Genomic DNA, 19,904 nt, shown 5'->3' with positions numbered 1-19,904 from the left:
GTCATTAGTAAATTCCTCACCCATTCTCTGTATGCCTTACCAGTTTTGGAGAAGATCCGGAGCGCCGTGGGCAGCACCCAGCTCCTGATGTCCCAGAAGGTGCAACAGTTTTTCCGACTCTGCCAGCAGAACATGGTGAGCGCCTCCTCCTTCCTTATGGGTTTCCCAGGGATGTGTTCTGTCCGACGGACAACTGGGCTGAGGCGGCAGCAGGTCCCCGGGGGTCTGAAGCGGTACATGACGCTCTGCACAGCCGGCGATGGTTCCATTTGGAGGTGCTAGCCGAAGGGTTGGAGGCTCACCCCGACCCTCTTAAGGCAGAGTCCAAGGTCCTACAGGGAATAAATGGCCCTTTTAATCCATTAAGGCCCAGACAGCCCAACTCTGCTCCTCATCAGCTTGAGCAGGGAAGTGATGGAAGACCTGGAGTCCTCTGCACCCCATGGTATGTAAGGAGCTAACCCGCCTTGTCTTCTCCCCCTTCGGAAGGACCCTAATGCGTTCCCCATGCCCACCTTCCAAGACCTGGCTGGATTCTGGGACCTCCTGCAGCTGTCCATCGAGGACGTCAGCTTGAAGTTCGCGGAGCTTCAGCAGCTCAAGGCCAACGGATGGAAACTCATCGAGCCCAAGGTAGGGGGATTAGACCATGAGTGCCAATTGGCTGAGAAGGGGGGTGGGTACAGCTAGGGTGCGGGGGGGGGGGGTGGCTCTCACTTCACAATGCACAAAGTCAGCTTTCATTGGCCTCCTGCAGGAGAACAAAGACAGCATATGCCATAATGTTACTATGTGACTCCATGGTGCACTCACCCCTGGAATATGGTGTCCAGTTCCGGTCGCCCCATTGCAAAAAGCAGATAGTGGAACCGGAAAAGGTTCAGAGAAGGGCAACAGAGATGATCAAGGATGTGAAATGGCTTCCTTACGAGGAGAGACCAAAAAGATTAGGGTCCTTCAGCTTAGCAAAGAGATGACTAAAGTGGGATATGCTAGAGGTCTATAAAATCATGAACGGCGTGTAAAATGTGAGTAAAGAAGTGTTTGATCCTTTCACACAATACAAAAATCTGGGGGTACTCGATGAAATTAAGAGGCAGCAGGTTTAAAACAAACGTAAGGAAGTACTTTTTCACACAACGCACAACTAACCTGTGGAACTCATTGCCAGGGGACATTGTGAAGGCCAAAAATATAAGTAGATTAAAAAAAGAACTGGGTAAGTTCATGGAGGATCAGTCCATCAGGTGGCTCTTAGCCAAGATGGTCAGGGATACAACCCCATACTTTGGATGACCCTACACCTCTGACTGCCAGAAGACAGGGGTGGATCACTCCATAATTGCCATGTTTTGTACACTCCTCCTGAAGCTCTGGTGTGGCCACTGTTGGGGACAGGCTACTGGGCAAGGTGGACTATGGTCTGATTCAATATGACAGCTCTTAGGTTGTTACATGTGGGGCATTGTTAGCGGGTGTATTTGTGGCTTGGCAGAAGAGCAGAGGGTTTGTTGGGGGAGAAGGGGAGGGGACATAATCGTATCTATTGTGTCTATCGAGTGTGTTCCCCATAGCATTCGCGCACCGTCATGCAAAAAGAATGGAGAGAAAGAGGAGTAGAAATGGGTCTGGCTGGAATCGGTGAAGCGCTGAAAGGGAGCACTCTGTCTTGAGGCACTCCAGCTGTTTCCCAGCTCCAGGAGAAAGCTGTGGTCCTTGGCATCTCCAGTGTGTGTGTGGATCACGGAGTGTAGAGCCTTCTCTCCTTGCATTGCATCCCTGATGCTGTCCTCAGCCCCCTCTTGTGGGGAGAAGGGGCAGGCCAGGAAACAGATGAACCTTGGGCCCCATTGCACGTCTCAGTAGAGATTAACCTCTTCTTCCCCTTTCATTGGTTCATGGGGCTGAGGTAGGGGATGACCAGGACCGGGCTACTGCAGCAGAGGGACAGAGATGGGAGCGTGGCCAGGACCAGTTAGCAAAGCCCTGGCCCTTCTGTCCTGACCCCTGCCTGCAGATGGAGCCTTTTGTGACCCGGGGGAGCGACTCCGCTCAGGGTAGGTGGAGGAGAGTGCAGATACTGCGCGCCCAGCTAGCAGGGGTGTAAACAGCAGTGTAGACAGTGAGGCACAGCTTAGGTGAGCAGAGCAGAGTGCCCCACACACCCAACCCCCCCGGGTCTATACCCTGTCCGGCTCGCTACATGCCCAAGCAGTGCCTCGCACGTCTACACTGCTAATTTTAGCACTTAGTGTTCCGCTGCCTCCCTGCTACCGGTGCCTTTCCCTGCGGTGTGCAGTGACACATGTAGTGCCTGTACTCTGCACGCCGCTGTAAGTGTAGACATAGTGTAAGTGAGCTAAAAGTAGTCTCCCCCTTGGCAGAGCCACTGGGAGCTCTGCTGAGCTCAGCTAGAAGTCGCTGCTAGGCATGTGCCCGCCTGGCTTGTGTCTCAGGGACTTCCTGGGGAAAAAGTCGGGGAGATGAGAGATCTATGATCACAGCTAACTTCTTCTTTTTCCATGCACACTTCTGCTCCTGAGCTGGCGCTGCTGATCTGTGCCAGGCAAAATCAACAGGCATCTTTAGTTACCACTTAAAAAAAAACCAACCCAAACAAATAGAGCCTTTTTCTCTCCTGTGTTTTTCACGTACAGCTACGGCGTGTCCTCTGTTTGATGTTATCTTCAAAGGTACAGATATACTCTGTGCACACACGCACAGCATAGGACAAACCAAAGCAATTCCAGTCCAATCACCGCCTGGCAGCCCTGCCATCCATCACACTGATTCAAACCCTGGTGGAATGTTCCCAAGGTCAAGCACAATCACCAACCTGTGTCACAGGCAGAAGATGCAGCCCTTGTTTGCCTTGTGTGAACACAGTGCACAAGAAGCATGTGCGCACGCCCTGGGCTAGATCCTGTGCTGACTTTCAACCCCAGGGACTGCATTCAGCCCCAGGGACTGGTGGAATTGAACGGAGCATCAGTCAGCACAGAATTTGACCCATTTCTTCTGTATAGAGATAGGTACACAGCTGGGGGTATACACTCGCCGACACATGCACTCCGATATGGATGCAGAAGTACGCACAAACACTGGGATGCACGCATGAACGCAGATGTGCACAGCTGCATACGGATGTGCAAGCACACATCTGTTTATAGCTGCACATACACGTACGGATTCTTGCGGGTATGAGAGCGCATAGACAGGCACCCACTCAAATGTGTCTTCTCTTGCATGGTCTCACACACAGACAGATGTACACACATAGGAATATGTGCACACAGATGCACAAACACATACACATTTGGATGTGCCTACACAGACACGTGCACACACATGAATGTGCACGCCCACTGTGCGCACCCTTGCATGGTCTCACACACAATCGTACAGCTGTGCATACATCCACCCCCCCGATGAACACACACGCGCGCGCACCCGTTACATGCAGCCACAGCCACACGCTGTCTAACACGGCACGTCCAGCGCCTCCCGGAACCCCCTCTAAGCCCTGCTCTGTCTGTCTGTCTGCGCAGGAAGAGAAGAAGGTCCCTCCCCCGATACCAAAGAAGCCGCCGCGCTCCAAGGTGCACCCGGTGAAGGAGCGCTCCCTGGACTCCGTTGACCGACAGAGGCAGGAAGCCAGGAAAAGGCTCCTGGCGGCCAAGAGAGCTGCCTCCTTCCGCCAGAACTCAGCCACCGAGAGCGCAGACAGTATCGAGATCTACATCCCCGAGGCCCAGACCAGGCTGTGAACAGAGCCCTGGCTTTTCTACCGCATTGTACAGAGAGAGTACATAGCTCACTGTGATGGCCAGGGCCCGAGCCGCAGGGACCCCCCGGGGCAGCTCTCAGCCCACTCACAGCTTCTCGACTTTTTATCGTCTACGATTCATGGATCCGACGGTGAATGAACACGAGCCTGGTTCTGTCCTGCCCTCGTGCCCCTCCCCGTGGGGCAGGGCTCTTCCCCGCCCTGCCTGCCCAGGAGCCCCTTCCTGGCCTTTCCCCATTGCCCTGGCCTCTCCCCAAGCCCCCTGTCTGCCCTGAAGCCTTTTCTGCCCCCCATCTCCCCTCCTCCTTGCAGCTCCTTCCTGTCCCCTTCCCTGCACACTCCCTGGTGGCCTCCTTTCAGAGCTCTTTGTACCTTGCTCCTTGCAGCCCCCCTCCCCTTTGTTTCCCCCTCTCCTCTCCTCATGCCCCCCCCTCTTCTCCCGCTTTCCCCCTTATACTGGAGAGGGAGGAGCCCCCCCCAGCTCAGCTGATTGGGGGGGGGGGAGGCAGGCCGGCCCTCCCCTGCACCTCCATGTATCTTCCCCCCATGATCGTGCCACCTTTAACTTCTCCCATTTCCTCAATTCAATGCAAACAAAGCATCTTGCGGGGGGAAGCGCCGCTGAGCTCCTGCCAAGTCACCATTCCCGGCCGCCCGGCGGGCCAGCTTCCCTTGCTGGCATGAGGCTTTGGGCCGTGGCAGGCACGAGGGGCAGTCTCTCCACGCACCCCGACCACAGTTCGGTCCCATCCCTGCCTCTCGCTTGGGCACCTCGGGGAATCCATGGTCATAGACCTATATACATATATACATATAATCGAAGGAATAAAACAAAAACTACACATGACCACAGCTGTGTTCCTGCTGGTGAGACTGGGATCAGATCATCAGGAAATCCATGGCAGCAGCAAAACCAGCCCCTGCTTTCCCTACACGTACATCGTCAGTAAGAATATGCTATGATTTCTCTTCTTTCTTTCTCTCTTTCTTTCCCTTCCTGCAAGCGAGAATCCTGGGCCTGCGCTGGGGTGGGTCCACTCATCACGGGAGGCCAGGAGAAGGTCAAAACTTGGCTGGTCACTTTATTTTCCATCCCTCTTTGATTTCCCCACCAGCTGCTGGTCTGACTAGATGATCCAGGGAGTGGAATTCGAGGGAAAATTTGGGGGGCGGGGGAGCAAGTGTCTTTGGAGCAGCGTTTGGATTCTGTCTGGCAAGGGCAAGGTCTGGCAGAAGCTGAGGTCTTTGGGGTTGGTTTTTGGGTTGGGTTTCCCTGGCTGCTTTCCCCCCTCCCGTTAGATGGGGCATAGAAACAAGCCTGGCCTTTCAAGTGACCAATCCACCATGCAGGGTATTGACCCGAGCCAAGTGCAGGGCACTGGTTCTGACCCATCTGCATCTGGTTTAAAGACACGGCTGTCCCCAGGGTCCAGGCCAGCGGAGACGGCAGGGAATGGCGAACGTGCCATTGACAACCCATCTTGCCTTAGGAGGAAGAGGAACCTGCTGTTGTGTCTCCGGGGTGTTGCTGTGCCGGCTCCTTGTGTTGTATTTACTATTGTTAAGGAAGGTGAGAGAACCCTTGGAGCTGTCAACCGCACAGACGGAGCTCCAGCAGGTGAGGGTACTTGGGGACGACGTTTCTGTGGACAGAGCTGGCCTGTCTGAATGTCGGGGAGGGGAGGGCCTCGGGGGCCACCTGTGGGGTAAAATGCGGGTTCGTTGTTACGTGCCACGTCTGTTCTGTATGATGATCCTAGAGCCTCTGTTTCGGGGCTTCTCAACCCAAGGGTCACAAACCCCTGGTGCTGAATGGGGTGGGGGTCTCAGCCAGGTGGGAGTGGGTTCTGGTGCGGAAAAGCTGGAGAACGCCTGTGCAATAGCACCCGGGGCAAAAGTGACACTGCGCTTGCTGTGCGGCCCCTTGAGCATTGGACTGGGAGGATTTATTCCAGCCGGGCTGCAATGGGGCTGGCCATGCCGGCCCTGGCTGCCCAGCCCGTAAAGAAGCCCTTCCCCGACAATGCAAACCAGCCGGAGCGGTAGGCACTCAGGAGTGAGCCACGCCCATGCCAGCCAGGCCCATCGCCTTTTGGGCCTTCTCCCTCCATCACAAACGCTCCCCAGCCCCTCTCCCTGCCCCGCAGCTGCCCTGGGGGGGCTACCCAAAGCCTCCATTTGGCTCCAGCCACCCAGTGGTGCAGCTCACGCTGTCCTCTGATGAGGAGCGGCTTTTGGTGTCACCTGCTGCTCCCGTCCCGGGGACCCATCTGGGCTCACAGATGCCAAGACCGGGCCCCTCCTTCGCAGCACGGTGCCCTACCGAGCAGGGCAGCGGCCCTCGCTGCTGGCAGCCGGGCTAGGCCACAAAGAGAGTCCAGCAGGGCCAAGGCCTGGAGCCCTCACTAGGTTCAGCCTGAGTAAGGACTGGGGCAGGCCAGCAGGCATTAGCCTTCAGTCTCTATCGGGCCAATAGCACCCAGGGACAGCAGCTCCCTCCCCGGTCAGTCACTGTCATTTACGCCAGCTGGGAAAGTGATTTGGAAAAGCAAAGCCACGGGCAAGTGGAACTGGAGGTTGCCATGGTGGCGGGGCTCTGGCTCGTGGCCTGTTGGTTGTCACCCTGTGCCTCATGCAGTCCTTTACCTCGCAGCAAAGCGAGCGTGAAACGCAGCCATTCCGTTCGGTGGCGCCTACCCCTGCTTTGCACTGGTGTAAAAGATGGGCCCTGGGGCAATGGAGGATTGGGACCCTGCTCTGTTCAGACCACCTCAGTGACGATAACCTCCAGCAGGTGCACCGGCTCCCTAACCGCCGGCCCCCCTGGGAGGCAGGGTAAGTGCCACTCTCCTTAGCTGATGGGGAAATGGAGGCACAGGGAGCTCAGGGGCACGACTCCTAAGCTCCCATCTGTCACTGGAGACAGACCGAGGACATGAATGTGGTCTGCCCTTCCCCAGGCTGAGTTCCTGCTCGTGAGAGTGGGAGGGGCAGATGGGATTCGCCTTACAAGAGCCCCCTCCTCCATGGGCATCCCATCCTCCATGGTACCGCATTAGCAGTGCCCTGTCCTCCCGGGTATCATGAGGGATGTCCTCACACGCATGCTACATTAGAGGAGTGCCCTCCTTCTTCTGGCATGGCTGCCATGGTAGCTTTCTTCAGAACCCACTTTAGCGCGTAGCCATCACCCCTGACAGCATGTAGATGAATAGTGCCTGGGGAGCCTGCTATCCATGGCCCCCTTCGTGCATCGTTACCTGCACACAAGCCAAAGGTAGTGCTGTACACGCCTCATATTACCCACCATGCTCACCTTCTCCACCAGGCTGAGCGTGCAGAATGGGGGGAGGGGGGGTGATTTCAGATGAGACGGTAGGGAGATGGGGCATGAACAGAGGGGCCCTGTAGGGTGGGTACTCGCCAGGGACGTGGAGATCAGATGGTCCAAGTGTTACTATGAGCCCCGTGCTGGTTCTCATGGACCGTCTTTCCTCTCCTTTTCACTCATTCTGCTCCCAGCCGTGCAGACCCCTCCTTCCACCCAAAGCACAGTCTGTTCCACCTGCCCTGACGTCTGTAAGGCTGGGGAGCAGAGAGTTCACCCACTGAGCCTGGTGTCCTGCCCTGGGAAAACGGGGTTGCCAAGTCAACCACTCTGAAAGTTCAAGGTAAAAACTCAGTGCTGCCTTCTCACTTGTCCCTCCTTCCAACTGGGGAGCCCCCTGCACTGTGAAACCCTTCAAGGGGACCCCCCTCTTCTCGCCACCCCATGATTGTACCAGCTCCTGTTCCCTGCCCACTCAGCTGTCTTGGAGACGCCCTGATTGAGACATGAAGAGGGGAGGAAAGAGCCCAAGAAGAGTGGCTAAAGGGGCAGCAAGGGAAGGAGCAGAGACACCAGCCACAGCCTAGATAGCCAGATCTCTAGGGCAGGGACGGTCTTTTTCATGAGCATACAGCTCCTAACACTGTGGAGGCCCCGATCCCTGACTGGGTCCCTCAGGCGCCACTGTAATAATCGCCAATAGTAAATTTCAGCCCAAGGGGACATCCTGCCTGGCGCATGCTGGGATACTTCCCTGTAGCACCTGGGACAGGTAGGAGGTACTGAGAGATGGGAGATTCCACAAGCATACTGGCTTGGGCAGGCGGAGGGAGGAAAGCTTAATTCTACCAAGAGCAATGCACCACTCACCCTGGGGCCTTTACTTCCCCCCTTGGATGGGATCCATACCATGATGTGGTGCTAAAACCTCCCCCGGCCTCTGTTATGTGCCTGTCCAGTTGGGAGGGCCTCGGGTTACTACATTAAAATAGATGTTTAAAGGGAAGGAGGGGGGAATCCAACCAGCATATTCTGGAACAGAGAATCATGAAAAAAATACCCAACAGCGTGAGCTCTGGCCCAGCTGGGGGAGGGGAAAGGCAGGCGACTCCTTGGTCAGCATCCAGTACTCTCTGAACGCTGCTGTTACCATCCTGGCCAGGAAAGCAACCATCAGCTCGGTTCACCTGTTCTCTGCCTCCGTCCACACTTTAGTTCTTAGCAATGTGCCTGGAAGAGGAAGCCCTTCCACTTGTAAGTTCTGTAAGACAAACAATACTGTACAGTGACTGTGACATGTGGTTTCATTTTTATTGTAACAAACTTAGCCGTACTGTAATAAAGACGACTCTTTGATTACTCTGGGCCTGGCACCATTCTCCCAGCCGGTGCTAGTCTCACCTTTGACCCTTCGTGTCCCGTGTCTCACGTTCTTGTCTGGTTTAAGGGAAGGGGAGGGCTGAGGCTGGAGTCAGCTCATGACGGTGGGGACTCGCTGCTCTGTTCTGGGGGCAGGAGCGAGGTGGCTTGTCAGGATGCTGGGGAAGATGCAGAGCTGAGTGCATCTCTCCTACACAACTCACGATGCTGCGAGGTGGCTTGCCACGTCTGCTGCAAGGGGTCACTGGAACAGACTTTATTAGCAGAGGGCTCGGCCCTGAACGGTACCACGGCTGAGACTAGAAGGGGGCTCCTGACAGCGTCTGCAGGGAGCAGCGTTACCAGTTGAGCTCCAGCGAGTGCCTCCTGCCTGAGCCCCCAGGAACTGGGCGGAGCTCTGTAGTGAGAGGGAGCAGCAGGGCTGGGAATCGGGGAGCGCAGGGCTGGAACTGCTGGGGGGAGGGCAGTGGGTCGGGACTGAGAGGCATGGCCCAGCCTGCTCTTCACTCCCAAGCTGTTTGGGTGGTTGCGAGGGACTGTCTCCAACCAGAGAGCTACATCCTTGGGCAAACCGGCTGTTTGAGTAGCCCCAAGGTTCACCCCTTGTCAGCAAACACAGCTCCCGGGCGGGTGTCGGAGTGGCTTGATGATTAGACCACGAGGAGCCATCCGAAGTGACAGGGAGCGAGGTGAAAGGGCAGGGGGCCAGCGCTGAAGACGGCCTTGGCTGGAGTCTAAGAACCGGCCCTCGCAACGAGGAGGAGAATCCTCAAGCCAGCTGGCCAGGGTGTCCCACCGCATCCCAGCTCCCTGCGGGAACAATCCCCTTCTGCCATCCCCCCGGTGCCTGGCCTGGATAGACAGATACCCACCTTCCCTCCCGCCCTGTTCCCAAGCGGTGTGGCTGGTTTGGACCCACGGCAGAGCTTGGATCAAATGTCCACACGCAGAACCTGGCACTGGTGCCTGGCGGGTGGGACCAGGGAGAGATGGCATCAAGACGCCTGGCAACCCGGTCAGGGGCCCGGAGCACCAGGTCTCCGTTTGCAATCTGGCTCCCAGCCCACGGCCTGGGGTTGAATCCCAGCCCAGGTTGGGCCAGGGCTTACCCAGGTTTGGAGAGGGCTCGGAGGGAAGGGGTGTGTGTGTGTGATTTTGACTGAGGGGAGTTCTTTGCACCTAAGCCCCGAAGTCCAGCCGGGTCGGAGCTAACAGGCACCGCAGCATCGGACCAAGTGGACATTCACCCAGGAAAGCTCATGCTCCAATACATCTGCTAGGCATAAGGTGCCACAGGACTTTTGGCTGCTTTTACAGACACCGCAGAGTTTCCTGCAGCGCAAACAGGGATCCCGGGGGGCTGCCCCAGGGCAGTGACATGGGGGGCAGGGGGTGTCCCCTGCTGCAAATCAAGCCCCAGCCAGGCCGGATCCTGCGGGGAGGGAGGTGTGGGGGCCGGTCCCAGCCCGGCCCTTCCCCGCGCTCTCCAGCAGGGGCCGGGCTCGCCTGGCCCCGGCCCTGCCTCCGCGGCGCTGCAGCCGCCAATCGGGCCGCGAGGCTGCGGCGCGGCCTGGCCCGGAAGCCAGCGGCGGGGGAGAGGGGCGCCGGCCTGGAGAGGTGAGAGGGGCCGGGCCGGGCCGGGCGGCAGCGGGGTCCGACCTTCCCTGGAGCCCGGGGCCCCGGGGGCTCCCTGGCGGGCCTGGCCCCTCTCCCCGGCCCGGGCGGCGGGTTGAGTGCGGGCAGAGCCGGGCTCGGCTGGGTCTCGAGGGGCGCAGCTGCGGGAGGCCGGTGCCCCGCTGCCCTTGCTCGCCGGCCGGGGGGGGGGCTGCAGGGAACGGCCTGGACCCCCCTGTCTGCGGCGGGCCGAGGCCTCCGCCCTCGTGGTCCTGCCCCGGGGAGTCAGGGGGACTCGCGGGCCCTGCTCAGCACAGGCGGAGTGCGTGGGGGGGGGGGGCTGAGCCGTGTGCGTGGGGAGCCCGGGGCTGGAATAGCGGGGGGGGGGGGGCGTGGATCGGGGGGCAGGAGCTGAGCTGTGTGCGTGGGGAGCCCGGGGCTGGAATAGCGGGTGGGGGGGGCGTGGATCAGGGTCGGGGGGCAGGGGCTGAGCTATGTGCGTGGGGAGCCCGGGGCTGGAATAGCGGGTGGGGGGGCGTGGATCGGGGGGCAGGAGCTGAGCTGTGTGCGTGGGGAGCCCGGGGCTGGAATAGCGGGTGGGGGGCCCATGGATCAGGATGGGGGGGCAGGGGCTGAGCTGTGTGCGTGGGGAGCCCGGGGCTGGAATAGCGGGTGGGGGGCCCATGGATCAGGATGGGGGGGCAGGGGCTGAGCTGTGTGCGTGGGGAGCCCGGGGCTGGAATAGCGGGTGGGGGGGCGTGGATCAGGGTCGGGGGGCAGGGGCTGAGCTGTGTGCGTGGGGAGCCCGGGTCTGGAATAGCGGGTGGGGGGGGCGTGGATCAGGGTCGGGGGGCTGAGCTGTGTGCGTGGGGAGCCCGGGGGGGGGCGTGGATCAGGGTCCGGGGGCAGGGGCTGAGCTGTGTGTGTGGGGAGCCCAGGCTGGAATAGCGGGTGGGGGGAGCGTGGATCAGGGTCGGGGGGCAGGGGCTGAGCTGTGTGCGTGGGGAGCCCAGGCTGGAATAGCGGGTGGGGGGAGCGTGGATCAGGGTTGGGGGACAGGGGCTGAGCTGTGTGCGTGGGGAGCCCAGCGCTGGAATAGCGGGTGGGGGGAGCGTGGATCAGGGTTGGGGGACAGGGGCTGAGCTGTGTGCGTGGGGAGCCCAGCGCTGGAATAGCGGGTGGGGGGCCCATGGATCAGGATGGGGGGGCATCCCCCATCAGCAGAGCTGTGTATGCACTGTACAGCCCCTATTACTGTCCAGAGGCCGCCAGAACTAAATTCCTTTCCTCTCCCTGCCCCAGACTAACCAGCCACTGCCTTGGTTATCCCTTGGGTGGAGGGATCAGGATTGGGATTTGTGTTTCTACCTTGGTTTCCAGGCAGAACACACAGCCCAGGGCAGGCTCCCAACAGCGGTTTCCTGGGGGCTGGGAGATGAATGGGAGGTGTGCTGTTCTGCCCTTTCTCTTAGGGATTGGGCTCTGCTGGAGCAGGAGACCCTGGAGAGGCTCATTGCCCTTGCCTTCCCCTAGGCACCCTAGAAGCTGTCAGGATTGGGGGGGAAGGTTGCTGGCGTGGAGGTTTCAGCCCCCTAACTGCCCTGGAACCCTGCAGCCCAGTTGCCGAGCTACCCCAGGTGGGAGTTTGACCAGTGCCACCCAGGTGGGTGTTTGGGGGGGACACGTGTAGCTGAGATATCTAGCCACCTGGGGGGTACCAGAGTGGAGGTGACTTGCCTGGAGTTCCGGGTTGGGGCTTTGGAGCTGGGTGTATCTGGGCCAAGGGGCAGAGTCAAGTGTGTGTGGTGATTTTTGGGCTCCCCTGGGGTGGAGGGAGGTGCAGGGTGGGTCACGTGGGGGGATGACGATGAATTGGGATCTTGGAGGTTTGTCTGGGGAGCGGGGAAGGAAGGGGGCGACTCTCCCTTGGGTAGGGGGCGGGTCTATGCAGCTGTGACACTGACTCTGCCCCCCTCTCCAGAACACATCTGGCGCTCTCTCCTGGCGACGCCATGTGGCCTTTGCTGTGGATGACTGTGCGGACCTACGCCCCTTACGTCACCTTCCCTGTGGCCTTTGTGGTGGGGGCGGTGGGCTACCACCTGGAGTGGTTCATCCGTGGTGACTCCCCGCAGCCGGCCGAGGAGGAGAAGAGCATCTCAGAGCGGCGGGAGGACAGGAAGCTGCAGGAGAGTGCGGGCAAGGACCTGACCGAGGTGGTGAGCCTCAAGGAGAAGTTGGAGTTCACCCCCAGGGCCGTGCTGAACAGGAACCGTCCAGAGAAGAGTTAACCAGGCTGCCCAGGCACCTCCAGGGCCCTCGGGGGTGTGAGCCCTGCCAGCTTGGCGTGACTGCTTCCCCCTTTCCTTTGGGTTGGAGCTGAGCACTCAGTCCATCTGGCTGCAGGTCAGCACCCTGGGTCCCTTCGCCGGGCTCCTGGAGACTGTCCCATCTCACCCATGTGTTTTCAACCCCAATCCACCAATATCTGGCTCGTGCTGGGCGTGTCCCCCTCTCCCCCGGCGCTCGAGGGGGCTGCTTGTTGGAGTTTCCCACCCATGGATGGAGGAGGAGGCATGGCCAAGGGGGCAGAGCTGGGCAGTCTTGGCCATTGCTGCCCGAGTTCCTAAAGCACCCAGTCGCACAGCTAGGGAGAGGGATGACACTCCAGAGGCCGCGCAGCTCCTGGAGGAGACGGCTCCACTCTCAGAGTGAACAGGCCCTCGATGCTCGGCCCGCCCTGTTCCGGATCCCTCTGGATCTCCCTGGATTCTGCAGGTTTCCCTTGCATGGAAACAGCCAAGACTTGCGTCCTGTCCAGGTGGCGGAGCATGGCTGCCTCTAGCCAGAGAACGGGGGTGCTGGAGGGTGTCCCCGCTGGGAACTGAATTGCATGGGGTCAGGAGTAGGGCAAGGAGGCTTGCACACTGCTTGCTTCCCTGTTCCTGGCTGGGATTCCCCCTCACTTCTCAGGACCCCCAGATTCACCCTCCCCAACCTGAGGGCTCCAGCCCCCTTCGCTGTGGTGGGTGCTCCTGGCGTCGGACTGGCAGCTGGGCGAAGCATGAGGGAAGCTGTAATTTCCTGGCAGGCCAGAGACTGGTGGGGGTAGCTGGAAGTCATTTCACCCTCCTGCCCTTGGCAGGGAGCTTTGGGTGCGTTGCTGTGGGGCTGAGGTTTGGGGAATGAAATGACCTTGCAGCTGTGAAGAACGAAGCCAGATTAAACCAGCCTGAGAACTCAGGGCCTCCATTTTCTTCTTTCCCTCTGAGTGTTTCGGCTCCCGGTTGGTACCGTTCTGTCCCCCTGCCTGACACCCAGCAGCCGAGCGGGACGTTCTAGGGAAAGATCTCGCCCCAGCAGCATGGAGCTCCTGGTCCTGCTTGGCTCTGACGCAGCGGGAGGGGTGGCTGCGTCTCTTCCCCAGCAGCCCAGGTGGGGTGGGGAATGCTGCCAGCAAGGCCCTCTGTGCACAAGCCGTGGCTGGGTTTCCTCGGGGAGGCAGCCTGCCTGGAGCTGAGGGGAGACTCCCCTCTTCTAGAGGGGCTTGGAAATGCAGACCTGGCTCCTCCCGTCCCCCAGTCTCCACCCTGTCCTGCTGGGTCCCGGCCATGCCTCTCCTACACGGGAGCTGGGCCTGACGCTCCCAGAGCAAAGCCCCCGTTACAAACCTCCCCCGGCCACTGAATATTCCAAACACCACAGTGACAAGCCTTTGTGTTTGCTAGCAGCCACTGGGGGGGAGGGGACGACTAGTGACCCCCTTAAAGGGGCCCAGTTCTCAGGGGCTGCAAAGGCACAATGCAGGAGGTGCTGTGGGTGCTTGGTACTTTCTGACAAACCGGTGCCTTTAAGAGGTCTCGAGGAAGGCTTGTCCAATGGTCGGAGCACTAGCCTGGGCTGTGGGGGAAGACCTGGGTTCAGCTCCTGCTCGGCCACTGACATCGTGGGTGGGCCCCGGGAAGTCACGTAGTCCTCTTGTGCCTCGGTTCCCCATCTGTAAAATGGGGCTAAGAGCACCGTGTTGTGAGAATAAACACGAAAGGGGCTCAGATCCCCCGGGCCGGATCAGTGTGAGAGAGAGAAACCGGGCACCCGCAATCAGCTGCCACTTGGAGGCTGAACGCCCACAAAGCTTTGTCCGGGTCCAAATCTGCCCCACTTTTAAAGGGAGAGAAACCTATTTCAAGCAGCGGGCTGCTTTTCCTTCATTGTAACCAGGGGAGCTGGGAAGAGCCTGGCTGGGCCATGGGCTGAAATGTGCATTAGCAGGAGAAGACATTAGATCTACATGGCTGATCGCTGCCCGCCCACCCCTTTCCCGGGGGGTGGCAAGGGTCGGGTTTGTTTTGTTTTAAAGGGGATTTTGCAAGATGAGTGCAAACGCTTTCACAAGAGCCTGACCTTTCCTGCAAGCTCTCAGCGCTGGCCTGTCAGCCTGGGTTCATAGCCGTCCGCGTGGCTGTCTTCGGGAGACAGCCAGAAACTGCCCTGCGCAGAGCTCTGGCTGTCAATCATTGCTACTAAATGATAGGGGGGAGGGGGGGGAATGGAAAGTCCCTCCCCTTCACCCGCCCACCAATCTGGACTAATATTTTCTTGACCCTTCAGGCCCTCACCCTGCTGCCCGCCTACTCCTGGGACCGCTGCCATTGACTTCAGTGTGTATCCACTGGCAGGGGGTGGGCCCAGCACGTCCCCGGGGGAGTAGGGAGGGGAGCTGGTGCCCCTGGAGAGTAGCCATGCTAGTCCAGAGGAGACAGGAGGAGGGGGTTGGACTGGAGGCCAGGGGCTGGCGTGTGCAGCTCGGGGAGGAGTGGGGGTCTGGCGCAGCAGCGGACTGCTGCAGTGAGGCCTCCAACTGCAGTTGCTCTGTCAAAGCCACCGGACCGGCGGTTTGAATTGAATCCAGGTAGGGCGCTGGCCCCTCGGGCATGCTCTGCTGCAGAGGCTGGGCCTGTGCCCTGCTGCGTGCCCTGGACGGGGCGAGTTCAGACCGCCCTCTCCTGGGGCCTTTCGCTTCCCTGCGGGTGGAGATGAATTAGCTGCTGTGATCCAAGCAGCGCCCTGGGGTTCGACGGGGCGATCCTGGCTCTTGGCTGTCAGGGCGCTGCATGAGGCCAAGAGGAGCATTCGGCATTTCCATCGTCCCGGGCACCTCGGCCTGGAAAAAACCTCTGGTGGTCTCCAGCTGGTGCAGCCCCTGCAGTGCTGGGAGCAGAGCAGCTCTGCGGGCCGGTAGAGCCGACTCTCCACGGCAGTGGGAGAGCCTGGCCCAAACACCCAAATCTGAGCAGTGCAAATGCCTGAAATCTACCGACAAGCCCCCTAGCGTGTTCCCTGCTCTCTGGGCCTGGCTGTACCGCGAGGCGGTGCGCCCCGAGTGGCAGTGAGGTGCATTGGTGCCCGTGCTGCTTCAATGTCGCGGTAGAAAAAGCACAAAACGGGGGGTTCGGGAGGAGCAAGTGGGGTGCTGCCCTCCTTCAGTGTGACCCTGGAACTGCAAACTGACCCCTCTCACCCAGCTCCTCCTGTTGCCCCTACTGAGCTACTCAGTGCTCCCCAAACTCGTTAGGCAGCTGGGGCGGGGGGGGGGGGGGCGCCGGTCCCTGCTCTGGCATGTGCACAGTAGCAGAGAGGTGGCACTTTTCAGCCAAGGACAGTGCAGTGAACCTCCTGGTCTTACGTGGGCTCTGCAACGTCTGCGCAGAATAGATACAACTTTCTTAAGGTCTCAGCTAAGAGGACCCTGCACCAGCCCAAGGCACAGAGCTCAGCTAATGTCACCTGGGAAGGGACCTGACCTCATTTCAAAGGTGCTGAGAACCTGCAGCTCCCTCTGAAGTCAGCGGGGGGGCGGGGTGAGGGCCGAGCACCTCTGGACACTGGGTGGGCGGGTGCTGAGTGTTTGCTTGTGGCTCAGGTGTGTGTGTGTGTCTAAGTGTGTGTATGTGTCACACACACGTGTATGCAGTCTGGCCCTTTGCTGCGTGTGTGTATAGGTGCAGTTTGCGGAGTGAGACGGCGGCTTGGACAGTGTTTCTTTGGAGCCTTGTCAATTTCAGTGACTGAGGAATTTGACCTTGCTGGATGGTGCAAAGGGAAACAATGTTGGCAGCTCATAGGGTTCCACACCGTGGCCAGGGAAGCTGCCTGGAATGGAAGCGCAGTGGGATTTGGAGCAAGCGCCCATGGTGGGGGACTCCCTCCTGTGCTTGCCAGACGGTGACCAAGGGCCCCAATGCTCAGATGTACGTAGGTGCCTAAGTCCAGGGATTGCAAGGGGAGTCAGGCACCTAACGCCTTTGAGGATCTGGGCCGAAGAGCCCAGAGTGCCACCCCTGAAGGGGGCTAGGGGCTGCAGAGATCTCCGCTCTGCCGGGAGAGAGGAAGCAGAGTGAAGCTGACCCTTTGGGAGAGCACCCAGCAAAGGATTCTAGGGAACACTGTCAATCATCATGAACCTCCTCCCATCCCACTGTAACCCCCTTGATGTCAGCGGCTTTCACCAGGTGTGAGTTTGGCCCAAATACCCCAGGAGGAACACAATGGACCTCAGAGAGGGAATAGCCTCTACACTGGGCTCTAGTCTGACTGTGCCACAGACTCGCCAGGGCTCTTGCCCTGTCTGTGCCTTGGTTTCCCCATCTACAAAATGAGAGCAGCGGTATAATATTTCCATGTCTGCCAGGCACGTGCCGGCCCATAGCTAGTTCATGTTGCTGGAGGCCTTGAAAATGCCAGGGGTTAGGTAAACGACAACTATTCATTAATTCCACTGTCACTAACCATGCCAGGGCTTGAAATGCCTGAACCATCCCGACTTATTCTGGTGCCCTCAATCGAATCTGGCTCCGCGGTGTTGAGTCTCCAGTTGGCATGCTCAGCACTTGGGGGCAGGATCTGGCTGGGATGGGGCTGCTAACCCATTCCTGATTCTTGGGGTTCCCCCCCCCTTTCTTTCCCGGAGCCTTCGCTCTCCGCACCAGCCTGTCCTTCCACTGCGGATAACGACCAAGCCCTGATGTCAGCAGCCTGTTCAGCACTTTGTATCGCTACAGCCCTGTTTCCTCGAGCGCTCTGGGGTTAGAGGTCACCCTATTTCCCACACATGTTATGGATGGTAATAGCTGAATTAGCAGCTAGCTTCGCGCTGGCTCCTTGATCCCCCGGCTGACAGTTTTATGAGCAGCACTTGCCGTCTGTGTTTATCGCCTGCACTTGCTCCCAAGGCGGGCTGTAATAATAACCCTCTGCCCTGCTGTCCTTCCAGCCAGGAATCCCTGACTCCTCACCAGCAGGCCCCGAGGAGCCCTCCGGAGTGTATTATCCCCATCGGAACCGAGGGGGAAGGTGAGGGGCTGGGAGTTGGCCCAGATCACCCAGCAGGCCAGCGACAGGTCAGAAGCCTGCATGTTTTCCTTGCCTGGCCCTGCCAGCTTTCTGCGGAGTGGGGAAGGTTCTCCCGGAGCTGGCCAAGCCGCCTCTACCACCCCGCTGGGGCCTTGCTCTGCTAACGGCCTGTCCTTGTGCCACCTGAAATCCAGTACCTCAGCAAGGGCACCTCACCCCCTCGCTGCCGGCCTCGGCTCACCCAGGGGCCATCTGCTGCCACCCAGTGGCCACTGCCCACTAACGCAGAGCATTTGCGGGGAAACCTGTTGGGGCATTTTCAAAGGTGCGCCTTTTGCCTCAGGAACCTCACTGGCGCAAGCAGGGAGCAGAAGCCACGTGGCGAGCCCAGCACAGCTCGTGGCCAGCTCCTCAGCCGGTGTAACTCCGGCACAGCGGATGAAGCGATGCTGATTTACATCAGCCGAGGATCAGGTTCCCGTATTCAGATGAAGTAGCTAATTTACCTGGCCCTTTGCAGCATTATGTCTGAGCACCCTCTTGTAGTTCCCGGCCATAGTTTCCCAGGCATCTAACCATCTTCAGTAGCAGGATCCTGGTAGGTCTGTGATTCCTACAGCCCCCCTGAAACCACTGGGGAAGGGCGTGGGTGGCATAATCCATTTCCCTAACTCCCAAGCCACACCTGTCCCCCTGCTGGAGGGAATGACGTCTTTAAAAGCTGCACAGTCCTTCTGATCACCCTGCTACCCAGAGACCAAGTCACTTGTTGAGCTGTGTGGCGCCCTGTGAGCGCTCATTTCCCAGCAGAGGCAACTCGATGGCAAAAGGATATAGGCGCCTGGAAGCGAATAGTTTTCCCCATTGTCTTTTAATTGTTTGGAAGTTGCTTAGCTGGTTCCATTGTGTTACTTCCAGTAGCCTCCTATTAAACTAGAACAATGCATTCGTCCAGGAAAGTCTTCAAACCCAATATTCAATAACTTCGCCTCACTGCCCGGGTCCCACCAGTGTTCATTAAGTTCTCACATCTCAGGATTCTTAGATGATTCCACGTTCAGCACACACCCAACACCCATCAATTGTGTTATTCTCTTCCCCCTCACCGGCAGCCCGGGACGGTTAGCCTCATTTAACAGATGGGGAAACTGAGGCACTGAGCTATGAAGTGACTTTCCCAAGGTCACACAGGGAGTCTGTGGCAGAGCTGGGCATTGACCCCCCCAGAGCTCCCAAGTCCTGGTTCAAAGAGTCCCAATCAATCCCAGCAATGCGCTGCTTGTGAACAAGCCACCAGGCAAGGATTATTCCCTGAAATATGCAGCAACTAAAGTAACTGGGGGCAGGACTATTCATGGTAACTTGTGTTGAATAATCAGGCTTGCTACACACTAATTGCCAGCTCTTACACGAGACCATTCAAGGAACAAATCAGCTCCCAGGCTGTTATCATGCAGCTGCATCGTCCAGCTGGGGTGTAGCTACCACGCTGCAAGAGCCTTTTGGAAGGGGGTCAGAAAACATTTCCAGTAGCAACAGCGTAGCCGTCTAAGGCCGAAAGCATCGTCTGTGCAAAAGGGCAGCAGAGCAGGACATTCCATCTCCCTGGGTGGCTGAAGGAGCACACGCTGTCTGAGTGATTCCCTTCCAGATTCTGGGGGCAGGAATTCCCAAGGGGGTGAGGAGGAGAGAGGGCTCCCCTGCAGCCGATGCAGAATCTACAGCTTGGTCCATGCTGCACGTAAGTGCACCAGGGAAGCCTATGATTAGGAAGGCCAGAAGGATAAGTGCCTGGTTCCGTGGGCAGAGATGACTTTGTTCCTGCTCAAAGCTGCTGGGCTGGATCAAAACCCCGTAGCTGCAGCAGGGGGATATGCCATGGGGACCTATGAACCGAGCCCCGGTTACCAAGCAATGCATGGTGCAGTCCCCAAGGTGTGCACATGAGGGGCCTGCACTAAGGCCTTATCTGCAAGAGGGATTTGACCTGGTTACAAAACCCAGCTCCGGGCAGGCAACAGCGCCGTTAGCTGCTGTTCACAATTGTGCAGCTAACCCCATGTGTGTAAGGGTGTTACGTGCCCCCAGTGCAAGCCAGCTCTTAGAAAGGCTTTGCCCGCCTACCCGTGGGGTTTGCACCAGTGCGGACAAAGCCTAAGCACTCATCCCCCGGAGCGCTGGGCACGTTGCCATGGTGCATGTGGATCGTAAGGCAGGGTGTGTGTAATGGGGGTGTAATTCACTACCCCCCCCCCCCCCCCGTGGCGCTAGCAGTGCTGTGGAAGTGCGGTCTGTCGGATGCACTGAGATCTTTACCATTAAAGCCCCCATAGGCGTGTGTCCCAAGGCGAGGGGTGTCAGTCATAGAATCATAGAATATCGGGGTTCGAAGGGACCTCAGGAGGTATCTCGTCCAACCCCCTGCTCAAAGCAGGACCAATC

At 58.8% G+C, this 19,904-nt stretch overlaps 2 protein-coding genes across 9 annotated transcripts in view; both read left to right on the top strand.

Annotated features, from left to right (window-relative positions):
• DLGAP3 (DLG associated protein 3) overlaps positions 1–8,522 on the top strand; it is a 135,264-nt gene extending 126,742 nt beyond the window's left edge. For all 3 annotated transcript variants that reach the window (XM_065576741.1, XM_005298400.5, XM_005298399.4), the window contains 3 exons: positions 44–135; positions 490–633; positions 3,549–8,522. In XM_065576741.1, coding sequence (XP_065432813.1) covers positions 44–135; positions 490–633; positions 3,549–3,767 — 455 coding nt within the window. In that variant the 3' untranslated portion in view covers positions 3,768–8,522. The remainder of the gene's footprint in view (positions 1–43; positions 136–489; positions 634–3,548) is intronic.
• Positions 8,523–9,953: 1,431 nt separating this feature from the next.
• SMIM12 (small integral membrane protein 12) lies at positions 9,954–13,350 on the top strand. 6 transcript variants are annotated; one of them, XM_065576827.1, is made up of 3 exons: positions 9,973–10,112; positions 11,643–11,746; positions 12,091–13,350. In XM_065576827.1, the coding sequence occupies exon 3, from the start codon at positions 12,122–12,124 to the stop codon at positions 12,398–12,400; it is 279 nt and encodes a 92-aa protein (XP_065432899.1). In that variant the 5' UTR covers positions 9,973–10,112; positions 11,643–11,746; positions 12,091–12,121; the 3' UTR covers positions 12,401–13,350. The 6 variants fall into 6 exon arrangements, with proteins under 6 accessions (XP_005298459.1, XP_065432899.1, XP_065432897.1 ...); XM_065576825.1 differs by having other exon boundaries at positions 11,643–11,772; XM_042854028.2 differs by lacking the exon at positions 9,973–10,112 and adding an exon at positions 10,296–10,431.
• Positions 13,351–19,904: the final 6,554 nt, after the last annotated feature.

Source organism: Chrysemys picta, chromosome 23, assembly GCF_011386835.1.
Source record: "Chrysemys picta bellii isolate R12L10 chromosome 23, ASM1138683v2, whole genome shotgun sequence".
Classification (NCBI taxonomy): Eukaryota; Metazoa; Chordata; order Testudines; family Emydidae; genus Chrysemys; species Chrysemys picta.
This window is presented reverse-complemented; position numbering and strand designations above follow the sequence as displayed.

Bases quoted from the DNA above. Each gene is read 5' to 3' on its own strand.
- SMIM12 (XM_005298402.4), top strand. From the start codon at position 12,122: ATGTGGCCTTTGCTGTGGATGACTGTGCGGACCTACGCCCCTTACGTC.